Source organism: Podarcis cretensis (genome assembly GCF_951804945.1).
Source record: "Podarcis cretensis genome assembly, chromosome: 3".
Lineage (NCBI taxonomy): Eukaryota > Metazoa > Chordata > Lepidosauria > Squamata > Lacertidae > Podarcis > Podarcis cretensis.
In genome coordinates, this window is record NC_137172.1 from 50,461,080 (window position 1) to 50,481,295 (window position 20,216).

At 46.2% G+C, this 20,216-nt stretch overlaps 1 protein-coding gene across 1 annotated transcript; it reads left to right on the top strand.

Moving 5' to 3' along the window:
* The first annotated feature begins 1,355 nt into the window (after positions 1-1,355).
* Positions 1,356-16,147, top strand: DLL1 (delta like canonical Notch ligand 1). The gene is made up of 11 exons (XM_079971342.1): positions 1,356-2,273; positions 2,984-3,316; positions 4,566-4,626; positions 4,943-5,200; positions 9,049-9,109; positions 9,946-10,076; positions 10,253-10,422; positions 10,541-10,757; positions 13,460-14,252; positions 14,378-14,492; positions 15,436-16,147. Exons 1-11 carry the CDS (start codon positions 2,214-2,216, stop codon positions 15,439-15,441), a joined length of 2,205 nt encoding a protein of 734 aa, XP_079827468.1. The 5' UTR covers positions 1,356-2,213; the 3' UTR covers positions 15,442-16,147.
* Positions 16,148-20,216: the final 4,069 nt, after the last annotated feature.

The window sequence follows — 20,216 nt, forward strand, 5'->3', positions numbered from 1 at the left end:
AGCAGGTGCTGCCTACATTACCATACAGCTGAGAGCACAAAGGGCCAACTGATGCAGGCCTCACATAATAACAAACTGCCTTAATGACAGCCACGCGAACGACACACACCAAACTCACTTTTTTTTCCCTTCAAAAAATGAAAAACTAAGCTTCAAGGAGGAAAAAGGCAGAGAGACAGAGTGAAAGAGGAATGGCGATCATCTTCATCATCATCATCATCATCCTAGGGGAAGTGGAGCCGTTCCATGCAGTTCACCAAGAATCCAGGGGAAGGGAGGAGGGGTGTGTGTTTCTTTTTGGGTCTTTAAAAAGCAGGACTGTTTACCCAGCCAAGCTCCCCCCCCCCCCGCGCATCTCCCCCGCCTGGAACTTAACACATGGGTCTTTCCCGGATTGTTTGAGCATGAGAGTCTCGGGGGTGTGTGCCGCATAATGATCAGCAAAGGGAGCGCGCAGATTCCGAAGTGCTCTCGATACTTTGGGGAACTTAAACCCACCCAGGAGGTCCTGCCGCGTCCTCGAAATTTATTTCCCGCCGCCCCCGCCCCCCGGTTTGCTCCCCCAAGAACACCTCTCACATAGGTAGCCACGTTGAAGGGAACTTTAAAAGAACACACCCCACAACTACAACTTTGCTCGCCGCGATTGTCTCGCTCGCTCTCCTCCCTCCTCCAGATGGGGGCATTTATAAACCCTCAAAAATATCACAGTGGCCCCACGTGCCAGGTTCAAGGTATTCGGTTTCAGCCGGGCGTAACGCTGATCTGGTTCCTTCCCTCGGTTGAAGGATATCCTTAGCGGCGGGTAGATGTCATTGCCAAGAATGTACTTTAAAAAACAAAACAAAAACGTGCGTGTTACATTTACACCTTTTAAGACGTTCTGAGTCTCGGCTTGTTTTCCTGCGGGAGCCTGAGTTTCTCCTGCGCTTATAACGTTCAGACGTGAGTGGTCGGTCGTGTGTGTCTGGGTGTGACCGTCCCCTGAAAGCAGAAGGGAAAAGGGTGGGGGGGGGGGAGAAGGTTGATTCTTGCAGCTTCCAAATTTGCAGGAATGTAAATGAACCCCCCCCCTCACTTTTTTTGTGAGAGCCGCAGGGGAGGGGAAGAGGCGGAGGGTTGCCCATTTTACAGCTCACTGACCATTTGGCGATCCATTGAGAGGAGGGCTTGGAAAAGTGGTTCCTTTGTGGCCGCTCTCGCCAGATTGGGGGGCTGCTCATTTGCATCTCATTAGCTATGCAGGCGGCCGGCGAGATATAAGGCAGGCAGGCGCCCGACCGCAGGCAGATCCGTAGCGCTACAGAGCAAGCGAGCGAGCAAAAAAAAAGGGGGGGACAAGAGAGGGGGGGAAAGCCGACAGCCTGCCAGATCCAAGGCGAAAGCAAAGATCACCCACACCTAGAACCACAGAGGGAAGCTCGCACACTCTCACGCGGGCGCCGCCAGTCAGCTGCTCTCGAGTAGCTGCTGAAACGAGACAAGCCTGTTTTGCCTTCCTTTTGTCCGGGGGCTTGGATTCCTTCAAGAAAACGAAACAGACTGATCGCAGGTCTCTGCCAGAAAGTGGCGACCAGCAACCCGGGGGATTTGAAGGCGGCTGCTTGACAACCCACTGCAAAGCTTAAACACACGCCCGTCCAAACCACCGCCGCCGCCCCTTTAAAAAAAGAGAGGAAAAAACCCCCTAGACCACCAGCCCAAAGCAAAACCCCTCTTGCCCTCTTCGCCTGAAGCCACCGGGAATTATCTCCTTCTCGTCCCCGGAGGGATTTCCAGATCGTTGATTATTTTAATCTGCTTTGGGGAGCCTTTTCTCCGCCTCTGGGAATTAAGTGGCTCTTCTTTGGTGGGAGAAGAGGAGCGAAGCGCAACGAAGCCGCCCAGAACTGTCGCCGGGAAGAGGAAAAGCCGAGAGGAGGGTAAAAGTTGCGCCTCGAGCCTAATTCATCTTTAAAAACAATCGCCTCCCAAAGAGCTGTCAGTCATCCAAAGGGCGTATCGAAATCCGCATCGACGGGAAAAGAGCTAGAGACTTGAAACTCGCACATCTCCCTTCTAATTCCCCTCCGGCCGGGCTAGGGAGCGAGAGGTTTCTCGGGACCCATCTTCTTGTCAAGACACCCCTGTTTTTTTACGGTTGCCTTTTCCCCAAGGGACGGCAAGGAAAGAAGCCCCAATATCTCCCCTCGGGCAACTCACTCCCTCTCAGAATGGGAGGCCAGTCCACGCTGACTCTAGTGGTCTTTTGCGTGCTTCAGTTTCCCTGCCAGGTAAGCACCGGCTGTATATAATGCATGTTTGCGCGCGTGCGGTCGTGTGGACAAACCTCTTGAAACCCGCAAGGCATCGTAGATAGGAAAAGTTGGCGCGTTGCACCTCTCCGGGAAACTTGAAGGGCTACCGAGGGCGGAGGGTGGTGGCGATCTGTAACGAAGCGTTGCCCTTCTCTCCCCCACCCCATGGGTTCCTGTCGCCCCCCCTCCCTCGCTTTAGTGGAGAACCGTCTGCACGCACGCGCTCGCTCGCTCGCGTTCACACATACACGCGCGCGGCACAGAGAGAACGAGAGTTCACCTCGGTGGCTCTTTGCTGGCGCCCCAGTATTAGCGGAACTCCGGTACTCGGGGCACGCGAACTCCGCTGCGCCGGTGCCCCCTGTCGGAGCGCCGCGAGGTGCCATCAATGGGGAGCTTTGCCATTGACAATTCGGCGGCTGCGTTCGACGCGGCGGGGGGCCTGGCCATTGTGCTCGGCGGGAGGCGCGTTGCGCGAACGCAGCCGCTGCCCCCCCCCCGGGCCCGCGCGCCGCCTTGCCTGGAATCAGCGCAGAACTTCCATTGATAAATTTGCTCCGCCCCCCTCTGGGCGCTCGCCTCCCAATCGCCAATTTGCGGCTCCATTTCCGAGGGCCAAGAGCTCCCCCCGCGTCCCCCCCCCCTAAGTTGCTAATGGTGGCTCCCGCTCCCGCTTCCTCCTGCAGGTCTGGAGCTCGGGCGTGTTCGAGTTGAAGCTGCAGGAGTTCGTCAACAAGAAGGGGCTTCTGGGCAACCGCAACTGCTGCCGGGAGGGTTTCGGCGGCGCCGTGCCCAGGGGCGGCGCGGCGCCTGGGCTGCAGCAGTGCGACTGCAAGACCTTCTTCCGCGTCTGCCTCAAGCACTACCAAGCCAGCGTGTCCCCGGAGCCGCCTTGCACCTACGGCAGCTCCATCACCCCGGTGCTGGGGGCGAACTCTTTCAGCGTGCCCGACAACGCCGCCAGCAGCGACCCCTCCTTCAGCAACCCCATCCGCTTCCCCTTCGGCTTCACCTGGCCGGTAAGTTCACCCGGGTAAAGAACAGGGAGGCTGCGCGGGGTGGGGGGGGGGGAGCAGTGCAAGCTAAGGAAAGGAGCCATCGATTACCTCTTTGGTCTCCTTGTTTACAAAACACTTTTAACTACGCCCCCCTAGTATTGTTTGAACAAATACAGATTAGAATTGCCGCTCCCTGTGTGTAAGTGCACTTTTAGGATTCCAGATTAGGGAGCGCATGCTCATGGTCAGATAAGGCTGCTGCAGAAGACGCGGGGGGGGGGGGGGACGACGACGACTTGCTTTTTAACTAGGCGTTTTAACCTTTCCAGTGCTTGTCAAGACTAGGATGGGGTTAGGGAACTGGGGTGGGACTGTGGATTCAGAAGCAGGGATGGAATCGGGAAGAGAGCTTTGTGTGTGTGTGTTTATTTGTAGCCTTTGATGCAAGAGCGCAGCTCAAAAGAGTGTCTGCTTCACAAATCCAGGCTTCTCCCCAACTCCCCACGATGTGCCCTTGCTCCTTGAGATCTTTGCTTATGCTCCTGCCAAGCTAATGGCTGATTGCTGCTGCCAAGGTTGCTAGATGCTTTTTAATGCAAAGCGACCTCCTGACTTCAAGGCTGCATCCTTTTGGTCCAGAATCGGCACATTAGTGTCATAATGTATCTGCAACTCCCTGCTTTGCGAGAAGTGAAGCCAGATTAGTGCTCCAGAGAGAGCAGTTCTGACCTCGCAATACTGTTGGCAGGGCCAGCTTGTGTCTCATTAGCGGCCTCAGCCAGTCATCTGGAGGGAGGGTGATAATAGGGGTGGCTGCAAATACTTTATTGCGGCTCCATTCCCCCTGCCTTTCCATTATGGAAATGGCTGTGTCATTGTCATTTCTGCCCGGAATTCCCAAAGGCTTCATCTACCCCACTATCTTCTCCTCTAGCCCATTACCTCTCAGGCAGTGTGCAGAGAAAAAGTGTGAAGGCTGACAGTGATGCCCCTTCTCCCGCTGCCCCCCCCCCCCACTTTCCCCTCCCTGCTCCTTTTTAACACCACATCCTGTGCGGAGCAGGCTGAAAAAACAGGCCAGGAAGCAACTTTTCAAAAAGCTCTGCCATTTCCTTGAGGAAAGTGAAAACAGGCTGGAGTCAGGGGATCAGAGAGTCACGCTGGCTGGGCACACATATTCCTGCCCCTCCTGTGACCATATTATTTCTGCTGACTGTAGACGTTTGCTCTCATTGTTTTCTCTGTGTTCTTTAAAAATCTTATTTTCCAGGGCACTTTCTCTCTCATCATTGAAGCGCTGCACACAGACTCCCCTGATGATCTCAACACAGGTAAATGTCTTTTTCCAAGTTCCACTCAGGACTGTTGCTTTATGGGTCCATGATATGCCTGCTTTTCCAGTTAGTGAACTTTTCCAGTCCCAATAGCAGCCACTTATTTCTAAGGAAGTCCCATTGGAGTCAGTGGGACAATTCTACCTGGGTTCAGGATCAGTGGCAACCTATAGCTTTTCCATACCTGCTTAAAAAATTCTCACTCCTCCCTGAATTTCCAGTGTAATCTTAAGTTTTCAATTTATTTAACTGCATTCCTGTTCTCTCTCTCTCTCTCTCTCTGCTCCCCCACCCCCTGCCTTCTGTTTTGCAGAGAATCCAGAACGCCTCATTAGCCGCCTGGCTACGCAGAGACATTTGACTGTTGGAGAAGAATGGTCCCAGGACCTGCACAGCAGTGGCCGCACTGACCTCAAGTATTCCTACCGTTTTGTGTGTGATGAGCACTACTACGGAGAGGGCTGTTCTGTCTTCTGCCGCCCCAGGGATGATGCCTTTGGCCACTTCACTTGTGGAGAGCGTGGGGAGAAGGTCTGCAATCCTGGCTGGAAGGGGCAGTACTGCACTGACCGTGAGTGTCCTCAAGGAAATCCTCATTTGTCTTTCTAAAGTTCTTTGGTGCCACCAATTCTCTCTCTTTCTTCCTCACTCATGCATTGGTGCAAAACATGTCCCATTCAGAAACGAGTGTGCTTGCTAGGGAGAATTTAAAAAAGCCACATACCAACAATGATATAATGAAATCCTGAATCTGTAGTCCTTAAGGAATAAGGATAAATTATAATATATTAGAATTACAAAAAAAGATGAGCTCCTAGAGAAAGAAGAAGGTGCAAGGCATTAGGAGACTTCCTGTCAGCAAAGTTATGGACATGATGCAGCCAACACTTTGGATTTGCATGACTTTTATTGGGAGAGTAAAACAGGTGCTTGGCTGTCCCACTGAAATCAGTGGAATTTGAAAGTGCTTGACACTGGCTGGATCCTTAGAAATCGCCAACGAAAATCCAAAGGTGCAGAATTCAGGAACCTGACCTAAAGTAAACATCACCTTCAGGGCAAATCAGCAAAATAATTATGGGAGCCACATAGAAGGTTTGGACAAATATTTAGAGCATTTTATTCCCAACCCCAGGCCTAGCAGATACAGAATTCCTAACGCCACCTTAATGGTAGGTGAACAGTAGCAACCAATGTGTCTGACTAACATAGTATTATGTTACCAATTGGGCTAATAGCATTATAGTACACATTAAAACATACACATTTCTACAAAATTCCTGCAGCCTGTCTTATCTATTGACTGTGAGCATCAAAACAACTGCATGTATCTGAATTGGCAATTTTGCAGCAAGGGCTTTTCTGAACAAATACACCAATAAATGTGACATGCTGCTTTTTCCTACTGTAGGGTATTAGACTTACTATTAATTTACAGAATTTATGGCAGTGCCTGCAACACATTCTCGACTTTTAGTTCTTTTTCTTTCTTTAAACATTTTCCAAATTCCAAAAAAATTAAGAGCATCCACTAACGTAAACAGTAAACACATTCTATACATACAGTAGATTAGGCTGCAGTCCCAAACACATTTGCCAGAGAGTAAAGGACAATTGAACACAGAGACACTTACTTCTGAGTAAATATGCATAGAATTGCTTGTAATGCACATTAAAATGCATACAGCTTCACCAAGTTCTTGCCCTGTGTGACATAACATGATTGTTAATCAATAGTGTCAAGTCTAATATAGCTAATCCCCTCTTAGTTATTTAGCATGCACATTGCATAGCAAACCTATGAACCGAATGTAGTCAAATAGTTTAATTGCTATTTAACAGCCCAATCAGTTTTCCCCCCTTTTTTCAGCCACAACTTCTTGTTTTATTAGCAGAGGGAGGACTTTCCCTATTATTGCATAAGAGATAAGGCTCATGGTGGCATTAAGTGCTAGAGTCAGTATGCTAAATTTGCATTGACATTTCCTACTCAGAATGCCAACATTCTCTAAAAGGGGTGGGGAACCTCTGCCTCTCCCCACCCCAGCTTCAAACCAGAGGTCCTCAAACACCTGGAGGGTCCAAGGTTAGTACACAAAACAAAGATGAAAATCAAGGACACACATTGAAACATTCCTAAAAGTCATTCTGCTGATTGACAGCTGCATTTCTGTACTTGGCACTTTAAAGTTGTTAAAGACTATCCCCCTCTTCCAAAGATCAGGCCAGCATAATTGTGGGAGGAGTAAAGAACAAACACACTGCACACACACACACACACACACACACACACACACACACAGAGAGAAATTCAAGGGAAGTGTTGAAGTTGGTTGACTCGAAGGTGCCAGAAAATGCAACCCCCACACTAAAATGCAAACCCCCACATTCTTTCCTTGACTTCAGTGACATCTGAATTGCATCCCATATGGTTGTTTATTTAAGGTCTTATTTAGTTTTTGAGTTCTTAGTTTCAGTTCTGGTAATGTCATTGATAGCAGCAATGATAGTGGAGGAAACATGGGTGTCCATAGGAATGGTGTATTTTCCTGGGGTGGAGCACTAAAAGGCAGTGGGCAGGCCGGGTGCTCATCAAAAATGAGAAGTGTCTGCACATATTGTCTCCTTTCTTGGGATCTACAAATGTTATAATCTTTTTCTAATTTTTTTTTAAAAGTGGGAATTTCGGGATTATAGTTCATTGGTGGTAGGAGGACTGTTCTCCCCTCGCCCTTCCATGGATCCCCATGGGAGTTTGGAGGCATGCGGCTACATTTTATAGCCTGGCAAGAAAAAAATTGAATGTCCTTGTCCAAACCTAGTGAGCCAGGGTTGGCAATAACACCAACAAATGGTCTGGAGCTGTACCAAAACATCAACAAACCAGGATCTGAAAGTTGAACCCACAAGCTCCACATGTTCCAATGGGTTTGGCACTCCACCATGCCACCTGAGGGAACTTCCAAAAGCAGAGTGTGATATGGTATGGCTGTGTGCTATTCCAAAGAAAACAAAAGCTTACAAAGGCCACTGGGCATGCCCCAAGCCCTTGGGTGTGTCTAAAGTAGTACGTTGGATCCTTGCCATTGTGATAAGATGTGTCCAATGTAATTGCCACTGTTTGTATGTGTGTGCTTTTTTTAAAAAAAGAAAACACTGTTGAATGGATTGACACTGCCCAGGCTCAGTATCTGTGCAGAGAGGGTGGGCAGAATTCTGAGCCAATGCAGCAAACAGAGGGCTTGTGTTTCCCACCATAACACTTAGTCTTCTTGCCTCCTCCTTTCTCATTAGACGTGGAGGAGCGCAGAATAAAATGGCTTTAGGAAAATATTCCCTTTGACTCCTTAGTTGATGTTGCCTTCTGAAGCCCCTTTGTATTACTGGTGTAGACTGACTGTGTCTCCGTCCTTCTTTTTCTTTTTAATAAGCTGAGTTTGAGGAGCGAGTTAGAATACATGCCACCTTTTTTTTTTGACCAATGGGGGTGATGTCACCCTAGAAGCAGAGGAAATAAATAAACAAACTGCAGGCTTTCCTCATAGGCCTGCTTGCCCTCCCCACCCCCACTCCCGCTGCCCATTCAGTTCACTTTTTTTGAGACAATCTGATTATCGGCCCAGCTTTTCCTCGTCTTCTGTTTCTCCTTCTCTGGGGCTTGTCATTGTCTCTGGCTTGCTTTGTTGAATTAAAACTTGCAGTGCCTGCTTAATGAGTTCCATAACCAGGCAAAGTAATGAGCAGAAGCCTTCCCTCCTGCTGGCCTGCTTACTTCTTTGCCATTGCTGTGTGTGTGTGTGCTCCCTAGGCCTCTTCACTCCCGCCTCCCTTTCTGGGTGTGTGAAAGAACTTTGGACTTATTTATTTGAATAAGAAGAAAAATCACTGCGCGTGCCATAGATTAGATCTGGGCAGGGATAGGCTGTTTGGGAAGCACATCTTGGCCCTGATTGGCCGCAGGAGGTTGGGGGTATTGTTGCAGTGGGGCAGCTGCTGGGAGAGAATAGACAATAGAGCAGCTGTCCTGGCTGGCACCCTGCACACCAGCTGTCCACCCTTATCTGCTCTCTCTCTCACACACACACATACACACACACACTCTGAGGACAGCAAGAGGAGGAGCTGTGTGCATAGACTGGCGGGGTGGGGGGTGGAGGGAGAGGACTTCTGACCCTTGCCGGGAAGAAAAGGCGGATGGGAGCAATTGTGAGGTCTCTTTTGTCCATGGGCAACTGTATTAAGGGGAATGTTCATCCCTGGCGATAAGTAAAGGACCCAGTTATTAAGCAAGATCAATACGCCAGAGTTGAATTCAGCTGCTGTTACCAACTCAGCTCTAGTGAAAGGAGTTTGACTCACTCCACCCTTCCCCCCCCCCAAAGGCTTATCTGTACATTTCTGCTCCTTTGTGTTTTTCAGCAATTTGCTTGCCTGGATGTGATGAGCAGCATGGATTTTGCGACAAGCCTGGGGAATGCAAGTAAGTTTTCGGAGCTCTTCGTCCTCTGCCCTTCCCACTCCAGCCCTCCTGCCTGCATACTTGATCCAAGAATCCCAAATAGATGACACGAAATGACTTAGAAGTTTTGCCCGATGGTTGGGTGAGACGTCCCAATAATATGAAGTCAAAGTATTAATCCAAAAATTGAAACATCCCCCCCCCCAAAGTCTCGGCTTACATCTCTGTCTTGTTCAGCTTTCACTAGGAAATAGTGTTCGGATGAGGCTCACTTCCTAGCAGGAGTCCATAGGATTTCAGCCATAATGAGTTCAAATTTGACGACCTTATGAAGCCCTGGCAAAAATTACAATTGCTTAAGTGATAGCTACAATAATGAGGCAGTGGAGTCTTGCTATTCCAGTAACCAAATCTAGTGGAGAGCTGGCATGCTGTAGAATAGAAGATTGAGTGTCGTATTTAGGAAAAGACCTGGGTCTAAATTTCTTCTAAATTACGAAAATAGGAGATCTCTCAGGATACAGGGTTGGTGAGATCAAATGGGATCATCCCATGTATACTGCTCAGAACGTCTTGGAGGAAGGGCGGAAGTGTAATCAGTAATAAACCAAAGCCACCATCTTAAGCCCTTTACGCTCCGAAATGAGTTCAAATCAAAGAGCTTCAATGGAATGGAAAATTCTGTATTCAGGCTGCGAAAGAAGCATCTATTAATAGTTTAGGAATATGTCTTCCTTGATTGTTAAGGAAGTTTTTTCCCTTGGGGTTTTCTGTTTTTGTTTTTAGCTTCAATGGTTTGCAGTTTGTGGTAGGATTTCCTGTACTGATAGTCTGGTATTTTTGATTTTTCAAAATAGATGCCGAGTTGGTTGGCAGGGGCGTTACTGTGACGAGTGCATCCGGTACCCAGGTTGCCTTCATGGTACCTGTCAACAGCCGTGGCAGTGCAACTGTCAGGAAGGCTGGGGCGGTCTCTTTTGTAACCAGGGTAAGTTCTTGACCTTTCATAGTAACATGACTTGATCCCCCTTGAACTAAGACTGCAATCCTATGTATGCTTACCTGGGAATAACTTACAGTGGAGTTGCTTCTGGAAGCTGTGTAATGTCCTTGCGAAACAGTTTGTTTCCTTACAGACATGCCTCTTGTTTTAATCTTCTGTAGATCTCAATTACTGTACACACCACAAGCCTTGCAAGAATGGCGCCACTTGTACTAACACTGGCCAAGGGAGCTACACCTGTTCTTGCCGTCCTGGCTACACTGGAGCCAACTGTGAGATTGAAATCAATGAATGTGATGCCAATCCTTGCAAGAATGGAGGGAGCTGTACTGTAAGTTTCTAAAATGTTATTATTATTATTTTATTTTAAAAAGTAGTTTTAAGAGATGCTTACGGTAATCACAGTATGCAGTATAGGCTTCTAAACACCACACTCTTCTTTGCAACAGGATCTTGAGAACAGCTATTCTTGTACCTGTCCACCTGGCTTCTATGGTAAAAACTGTGAGTTGGGAGCAATGACTTGTGCTGATGGTCCGTGCTTCAATGGGGGGCGGTGCACAGACAACCCGGAAGGTGGATACAGCTGCCGTTGCCCAGTGGGTTACTCTGGATTTAACTGTGAAAAGAAAATTGACTATTGCAGCTCCAGTCCTTGTGCTAATGGTAAGCCAAACCAGTCTTTGCCCGATCTGTTCAAGATTAATGAGCATTTTGCCATGACCGTCAATGAAAAGTTGAATGAACTTCCCATTTAAGTTTGTGTAACTTTCAGGGGAAGTGAATGAACTTCCCATTGAGGTTCACTTAAGGCCCCATAATGTGAATTCCCGTTTTAGCAGAGGAAGAGTAAGATCTAATCCAAGTCAAGTAGTGTCATGAGAGGTGTATGTAGCTTATGCATGCTTATTCAGAAGGAAGGCCCAAATTGTTCAAGTGGGGCTTACTCTGAAGTGTGCCATGGCCTTGGGTTGGATTGTAAATAGGACCTGCAGCAAAATGGTGCATTGCTCCCGCCCCCCACCCCCAGCGTATGGTTGTCCACCAGCCTGACTCAGCAAGACTCTTTTGGTGTAACTTCAAAAAGTTGCAGTCTTACGCATGTTTACTTGGGAGTAATTCCCATTGAACTCAGTAACTCTTACTTCTGAGTAGACATGCAAAGGATTGTTCTGCGCATCTGTCTTGCCTAGTATAAATGCTGTGTTTCTCAACAGTCAGCTTTCCCTTTTCAGTTGAATAAATTGCTCCTCAGCCTGTGGCTGGAAGGTTGCATGTTTGGAAGTTTGTTCTCCCAAATCCTCCTTAAACAAGGAAAACCGAGCATATCAGGAAAGAGAGCCATCTCCTGCCCCCCCTTCTCCCAGAGGTATACAGGCAGGCTTTTAACTTTTAAATATGAGGAAGTTTTCACACCCATGAGAACTCTTCTCTTCTGCTCCCTGCGTCTGCCCCAAAGTAGCTTGAAGTAGTGCAGTCTAGGAAATGGCCGCTTGGCTTTCTCTGCTAAATGTCTAAACGGACCCAAAGACTTAGAAGAAATCCCCCTGTCCATGCCTGTTGCTCTTCCCAAATTGTTCCTGTCATATGGTCTTGAGCAATGAGTGCAGAGAGCAGAACCAGTTTGATCTTCTGCTTTTCAGCTGAGGGAATTGGCATCAGACGGGCTGCTTCCTATTCTCTGATGGTTCTTTTTAATTGCACTTTTGGCTTGAGTTTAGTAAGTAAGGTTATGCTTATGCTTCAGATTTTGTTGCGGTTCAGTTTTTAAGAAATGACCTGGACCAGCTTGATTCCCTGACTATATGTCCTCCTCTGTGTGTTTAAGAATTGGGTCACCAGATTTGGACATTTGTTTTCTATACAGAACATACCCCTTTGAAACACTGGAGCAGTGAAGTATGGCGACCGCAAAACCATTTCATTTATTTGTTTTACAAATCCTTATCTTGACTTTCTGTAGACCCCCAGAGCAGCTCCTACACAATAAAATCACATAACCAATCAAATACAAAATATCCACTAGAATCCTAGACACACCTCATCAAGAAGTAGTCATGATAAAATGGTGGGCTGGTGTCTGGTGGAAGCTTTTCCAGCCTTGGGACCACATTCCCTTGGGGTCAACTTCCAGGGCCCTCCTACCAGTAATGGAAGTGGCTCAAGCAGGTGTGGCCAGACACATACACTCTCCATCCTCCACCCAGGCAAGCAAAAGGTGTTATCACACTTTCAGGACACATTCCAGCCAGGTAAAACCATAAGAGAAAGATGTGGAGCAGGACCAGGGAGGCTGCAGCCTAGAGGACATGGCCTGGGTAGAGTCCCCAGGGCTGTAAAGTGAGGCCCAGAGAGCTGCATATGACCCCTAGGCCTGAGGTTTCCCCACCCCATTGTAAATGATTCAAAACTGTTTCTAGTAAGAACCATAAAACTGGCTGATAACAGAGTACACCTTAAAGGCCTGTGGATCCTTTTTTATTTTTACAAGTTATTTTTACAAGTTCCTTTTAAAGCCTCAGTTCTGATGGATCTCAGTGGGCAATATGTTTCATCATGCCTTGAAGGCAGCCTGCCAACTACGTGTGTCAGAGTGAAGCTGCAATCCTGTAGCTGAAAGTAAGCCCTGTAATAAGACATTTGATTGTACTTGGCTTCCCCTGCATTTTCTACCGTTACAAAGGCTCATCTCTTTGGGCTATGTTTCCCTTGCTTTCCTACACAATGAAGCAGTATGCTGTGAGGCTGTGAATACTACATAACTTCAGGGATTATCCATACTTTCTCTTGCATTTTGATCATATTGTGTACCATTTAATTCCAATGGGACTGGAAGCTGTTCTCATTGTGCTATGGCTGTGCCTCTTGAAAATCCAATCTTACCCATCGAATTGGATCTTGCAGTGTGCATGGAAAAACCAAAGACATTTTGCTTAAACCGAGTTTCATTTCAGTGGAGAAGATCAGATTTTCACAAAGTACATCCTCGGAACAATGTGAAAGGCTCTTGGGCCTAGGGAAATTAATTGGTACACAATATGATCCAAATGCAGATCTGGCAAAAGTGTGGATGAGCCGTTGGTCTGACAGGGCTGTTTAAAGGATGCTGTCGACTGGGAACTGAAAAGATGCGTTGTTTAATGGACAAGAGGCTTATCTTTGACCCTGTGAGATCTGGAGTCAGGACCCCACTTGGCCATGAAGTTTGGGTCACTGTTTCTCAGCCAGATCTACCTCGTAGGATTGTTGCTAGAATAAAATAGAAAAATCCCACATGCTCTTTGGCGAAAAGGCAATTTTGCAAATGCAATAAATGGTCACTGCTGGGCTATATGCTGATCTCATTTGTCCTCTCTGATGTTTTGCAGGAGCCCTGTGTGTTGATCTGGGGAATTCCTATATATGCCAATGTCCGGCTGGCTTCACCGGAAGACACTGCGACGATAATGTGGACGATTGTGCTTCCTTTCCTTGCTTGAATGGCGGGACCTGTCAAGATGGGGTTAATGATTATTCTTGCACCTGCCCTCCCGGCTACAGCGGGAAGAACTGCAGCACTCCTGTCAGCAAGTGCGAACACAGCCCTTGCCACAACGGGGCTACTTGCCACGAGAGGAACAACCGCTATGTGTGCGAGTGCGCTCGTGGTTACGGGGGCCTGAACTGCCAGTTTTTGCTCCCCGAACAGCCTCCGGGGGCAGTGACGGTTGACATCACTGAGAAGTACACCGAGGGGCAGAGTTCGCAGTTCCCTTGGATTGCAGTATGCGCCGGGATTATCCTGGTCCTGATGTTGCTGCTGGGCTGCGCCACTGTGGTTGTCTGCTTCCGGCTCAAAATGCAGAAGAGGCAACAGCAGCCTGACCCGTGCAGAAGTGAAACGGAGACCATGAACAACCTGGCCAACTGCCAGCGAGAGAAGGACATTTCCATCAGTGTCATTGGCGCCACCCAGATTAAGAACACCAACAAGAAAGTGGACTTCCACAGCGATAACGCGGACAAAAACGGCTACAAAGCCCGGTACCCGTCAGTGGATTACAATTTGGTGCATGAACTCAAGAACGAGGACTCTGTTAAAGAGGAACACAGCAAATGTGAAGCTAAGTGCGACACATACGACTCGGAGGCAGAGGAGAAAGGCGCAGTACAACTAAAGAGGTAGGTTAAGGAGGGTGGCAGGGGGTGGTTTCAGCATGCCCCTTGCGAAGTGCAGGCAGCATATCCGAGTTGGTCGCCAAAGCATCCGTCTCATCCTTGTCTCCTGTTTTCTTTTTGGCTTGTAGTGAACTGTCTGAAAGGAAACGGCCAGAATCGGTATACTCCACTTCGAAAGACACAAAGTACCAGTCGGTGTATGTCATATCAGAAGAGAAAGATGAATGCATCATAGCAACGGAGGTTGGTATATTCTCTAATGCGCTCGAAAGGCAAACTTACCCATCCAACTTCCCAGCTAACTAGAGTCAGCCAGCAAATTCCGTCCACTTACCAATGCTGTGCTAGCTTAGACTAGCTGAAATTGGATCTGGCTTTGTGTTGTTGTTCTTAATTGAATCCCACAATCTATTGCTCTTCTTGATGCAACCCAGTTCTTCAAGCTGTTCTTTGCAACTGGGGACTTGAAGAGGAATTAATTGGTTTAGTACATAGGAGTAGTCCAGTGGAAAGTAAGTAGGGCAATTCCAGAGAAGATGCCTATAAAACTATGCTCAGTGGTACAGAACATGGTTTGCATGTAGAAGGTCCCAGGTTCAGTCCGCAAAATCTCCAGGTAGGGCCGGTAAGCCTGTTATTGTGTAGACATGGATGGACTAATGGCAGCTTTCTGTGTTCTAAGGAAACTGCCCCATAGGTTGTGTATGTATCCATTGCTATCGAAAAGCCTCCTACCGATTCCAGTGGATTGCATCAGTTACTAGGTTAGGTACTTTAGTAGTACGAAATCACAAATGTGTCCTTAAAGAGAAAGGCATCCGGTGGGCTGTGATTCAAGGGGAGACCCTACAAGGCATCTGCTTCCGAGAATGTATAAGATTGTATGCAAATTGTTGTTCCCAGTCTTCCTTCTTGCCTGATAGATTCATCAGCCTTGCAAATAATTCCACTTAAGTGCTTAGTCTACACAAATACTGCTAAACCACCTGTACTTATTGGGGGCATGAAGGGAAGAACCAACTTCCATAAAATTAATTGTCTGGAAGAGATGCTTGCTTACTGCAGGTGACCAGACAAAGCGCCTGTTTTCTATATCTGGCATAGTATTGGGAGGGTCTTGTGTCTGATCTTTTGTAACTTCATCAATTCACTCTTTCTTTCTCTCCCTCCCTCCAACTTTACGCAGGTGTAAAGGAAAGATGATATGGCAAGATTGTTGTTTTGGAACAATTTTCAAAGGTGATATGCCCCAATGAATGCTGCTGAACAAGAAAGGGAGAGAGATTCCTTCACTGACTGCTGCTGAGAAACTAAATTCAGGCTGAGCTGGTTCTCTACTGAAGTTAGCAAAAGTGACTGCAAATAATACATGGTGGACACTAGGCCAGGGTCTGTGTTCAAAGATACCTGTTGCACTGCCTTTTATGACTATTTATCATTGCACTATGGTCAGTTGCTTTTTTTTCTATATATATTTAAATGAACGGACTTAATTCCTACATAAGAAGCATGCACTGCCTGAAGTGTATATTTTGGATTCTTATGAGCCAGTCGTTTCTTGAATTAGAGATACAAACACTGCCTTTATTGTCCTTTTTATACTAAAATGTGTTTTTACTAGGTGGGGGAAAAGTGTGTTATTTTTTTTAAAACTGTAAAAAAATTATTTTCAGGATATTTGTAAAGCTTGAGTATTTTGTGACGTTTCTTTTTTATAATTTAATTTTTTTGGTAAATATGTACAAAGGCACTTCGGGTCTATGTGACTATATTTTTTGTATATAATGTATTTATGGAATATTGTGCAAAATGTTATTTGAGGTTTTTTTACTTTTTTTTTTGTTAATGAAGAAATTCATTTTTAAACTATTTTTCCAAAATAAATATTATTAATGATATCCAAAGTAACATTTGTGGGTTTGTTTTTTTTAAAACATAACACTGTTGGACCAAATTCTATTATTCATCATCGTCATCTGAAGCTAGACGGACGGATAGATGAGTCCATTTTTTGCTCCATATCAGAGTTGCATGGCTTTGGACTCAATGTATGCAGCTCTCAGGTCATAGCTCAGTGACAGGGCACCTTTCTTGCATGCAGAACATGCCAGGTTAAATCCCTGGCAGCTCCAGGTAGGGCTGAGAGAGACCCTAGAGCAGAACTTTCCAAACTCTGTTGGGACACATTGGTGTGTCAGCTGCAGTGTGTAGTTGTATGAATGCTTGCAGCACTCCTCCCAGGGCTGGAAAGGGCTAGTTTAACCTCTGGTTTGCTAGTAAAACTTGTGCGATGTAACATCACTGAAGCAGTCAAATACAACATTTCCTGTTTGCCCAGAGTGGACTCACAGGGGACTTCCTGTCACACCTGGTCTGGAGCATCCTTCCCCTGTGTGTAACCAGGTAGAGGGGCGTGACCCTGGCGTAGACCCTATAAAAGGGCCAGTCACGCAGCCATCTTCCTCTTGATACTTTCTTGATGCCCTTCTCTCCATTTTGCCTTTTGCTCTCTGCTGGCTCTTAGCCAGCAGCCCATGGCTCATCCCTACAGAGGAGGAAGCCACACTTTGTATCTCTATAAATGTAACTGCAACTATAAACTAAAGCCTGCCTTCAGGAAACTACTGTGAACTGAATGTAAGTCATCTTTACTCTTACTTTTAAAGAAGACTGCCGTGTTACTATTATTTTAAGAGGGAAATAAAGGGGAATTTTACCAGGAACAATCCAGACTCGACAAGCCAGACTGGATTGCTTAATTTAAAGGATTCTAACGAACTGTTAACTTGCTTCCAGCAATGTGCAAAGGAATGTGCTCTACTACTAGCTCACTAGCATGAGTGAGTAAGGATAATATTTAGTCAACATATCCTCTCCTACTATCCGCAACATTCCCACAAAACTGAATTACTGTGTCACGAAATGATGCATGTCTAAAAAGTGTGTCATCAAAATGAAAAGCTTGGAAAGCTCTGCCCTAGAGAGCCACTGCCAGTCAGTTTAGATAATGTTGATCAAGATTGACCCAATGGTCTAATGCAGCTTCCTATGTTTTTAAATGTATTTTATTATAAAATATGCTGAGGACCTTATTACAGAATTTGGAGAAGTGTTCACTCCAAGGAATAACAATGTTTTCTGATTCACACCTTTAGTCTGGGAGATAGTGATCGGGGCAGTTTGTATCAGAATTCACAAAGGTTGAATTCCCCAAGCATGACTCTTATTGACATGAAAGCAAATTGGTGGAGGGGGATGCATGAAACCCAGCTATGGCAAATACCAGGTCTTAAAAGATCTTGGGTAATAGCTCTGGAAAATAGTCCTGGCTGAGACTCTGGATAGCCACTGCCACCCAGCTGGGCTAGATGGACATACGGACCAAGTCCATTTACAGCAATGTCATGCATTTATAGTAGATCTTGAAGATCATGAAGTGCCATGGAGCAAAATTGCATGCTCAGATGGGACTCTCCCACGGCTAGCTGCGGTAAGTGAAAGTTCACTGTTTGAACATGGAGCATTGTCATTCCATCAGTAGCGATGAAAAAAACTTACTAAACTCTGGTGGCAACGATAAAGATGCAGTTCATTGAGTGCCAGTCTCATGCTAGGGCCACTGTAATTTACAGGACCTGTTCATGGGTGGATGGACTCCATTGTTGAAAAAGGTTTATCCCTCTCAATCACTTGGTTTCTAATGGGGGAAGCAGATGCTGAAGCAAGCTTGTTTGGTATCTCTGACACCTCATCCCTGATGTGTGATGACAGGGGCAAAACCACATTTTGCACAAGCTCAGAGTTATCGCAAAACAATGGTTTATATTTCAGTACAGCGTCCTGAAGTTCAGCATTGATGCTGGGGCTGAGTCCTTGGGCATCCAGCTTAAATGATCTCCTCTTTATGAGCTGTGCACCCTTTGTAAAGCTTCCCAAATCCACATGGCTTTGTTGGGTCTGAAATTGCACATATCTGGGCTCTGTTGGTAGACCTTTTTCTGTGAGGGGAAAGACATGTTTTAAGCAATCCAAATTTGCTGCTTGTGTTGCGTGCATGGAAACAGGTCCATGTGCACTTGGAAAGAAGTTGGCTGACGGCTGTACATAAGGGCCTTCATCCAGGCAAAAATGAAAGCCATTTCAAGTGGTCCAGATTTTTTGTTAGCATTGCACCTGGTTGCCTACTTCCTCTGCTTAGCGGCATACCTTGCAGCCAAGTTCAAGAAACGCTGGATTACAGTGAAAAGCTTCCATACAATCAGACTTCTTTTAAATCCCATTAGTCTTAAAGAGTAACTGTGTAACTGCCAAACTGCACTCTAAGGCAATGAAAACAATGGAACTCTGAGCAAGCATGTAAAGTATTGGACTGAAGCCCTGGGCGCTCACCTCTGAATATTTAATCTCCTTTGGAGAAACATTTTTAAAGTATTTCTGCTGGGATTTCTGCTGCATTTGGGAAGGTTCCCAGTTTTATGTTTCACCCATCCACCCTATGTAACCTTCAGACAGGCACGGTCTCTTGCCTGTGTCACAGTTTGACCAGTCACACTGGAGATGGGCAAACCTCACACAAAAATGTTAACAGGTTTGATTGTGTGAGGGTATTTTCCCTGAAAGGTCTTGGGTGTCAGAAAAAGCATATGAGAAGTGAATTCAGCCCCAGTGTAGTCTACTTTTAATTATTACCCAGGTCTTGTCTACCTTTGACATGTGGCATTTTTGTGATGACCTTTGGTTTTGATGAAATAAACATGACTGATGAGTGTGATAAGCTTTGGGCAAGCTCTGTCTGTGCCCCATTAGAATGTGACAAAGTGATGGAATCCAGGAACTGGCTTGTATATGTGAGCAGAACAAATGATAGGAAGAGCATAAAGTTAGCATCAAACTATTCTTTCACAGCATCTTAAAAAGTAGAGACATCACCTTACCAACAAAGGTCCGTATAGTAAAAGCTATGGTCTTCCCAGTAGTGATGTATGGAAGTGAAAGCTGGACCATAAAGAAGGCTGATCGCCAAAGAATTGATGCTTTTGAATTATGGTGCTGGAGGAGACTTGAGAGTCCCATGGACTGCAAGAAGATCAAACCGATCCATTCTTAAGGAAATCAGCCCTGAGTGCTCACTGGAAGGACAGATCGTGAAGCTGAGGCTCCAATACTTTGGCCACCTCATGAGAAGAGAAGACTCCCTGGAAAAGACACTGATGTAGGAAAGATGGAGGGCACAAGGAGAAGGGGACGACAGAGGACAAGATGGTTGGATAGTGTTCTCGAAGCTACCAGCATGAGTTTGACCAAACTGCAGGAGGCAGTGGAAGACAGGAGTGCCTGGCATGTTCTGGTCCATGGGGTCACGAAGAGTCGGACACAACTAAACGACTAAACAACAACAATAATTCTTTCACCAAAAGAGACAAAGGTTTAATTCTGTTTGAGGACACACAATAACTATCTTTAATCTCTCTCTCTTTCTCTGAATAATAATGATAAAATAACCACCTAACTTACCTCAATACCATGGTGCATGAACGCAGAAAATTATGTGCTGCTGTTGTGCAACAGTTGACAGTGCAATCCTGTACATTCAGAAATATGAACAATCGAGTTCAATGGAATTTACTTCCGTGGAAGTGTGCAGTCTTACAACCTTAGTTTTCAATAACAAAAATATCAGATCCTCAGTAACGAGGGTACTGATGCATTCTTGCCAACACAAAAGATATCCAGATTAGATTGATTAATATGCAACCAAAATACACAAAGTAGCTGTAGCTCAGGATATATTTCTAGTGTTGTTCTCAGTGTTGAACATCTTGCATGTCAACAGCAGTAAGAAGCAAGTGACCACTGTCAAGCATGGAGTGAAGTGCACTTGATTGAGTCCAATGACTGAAATAGGTTCACACATGCTTCACTCTGTGTTGGGAGTGTGACTATTTAATCTGTTGATGTTGGTTTAGA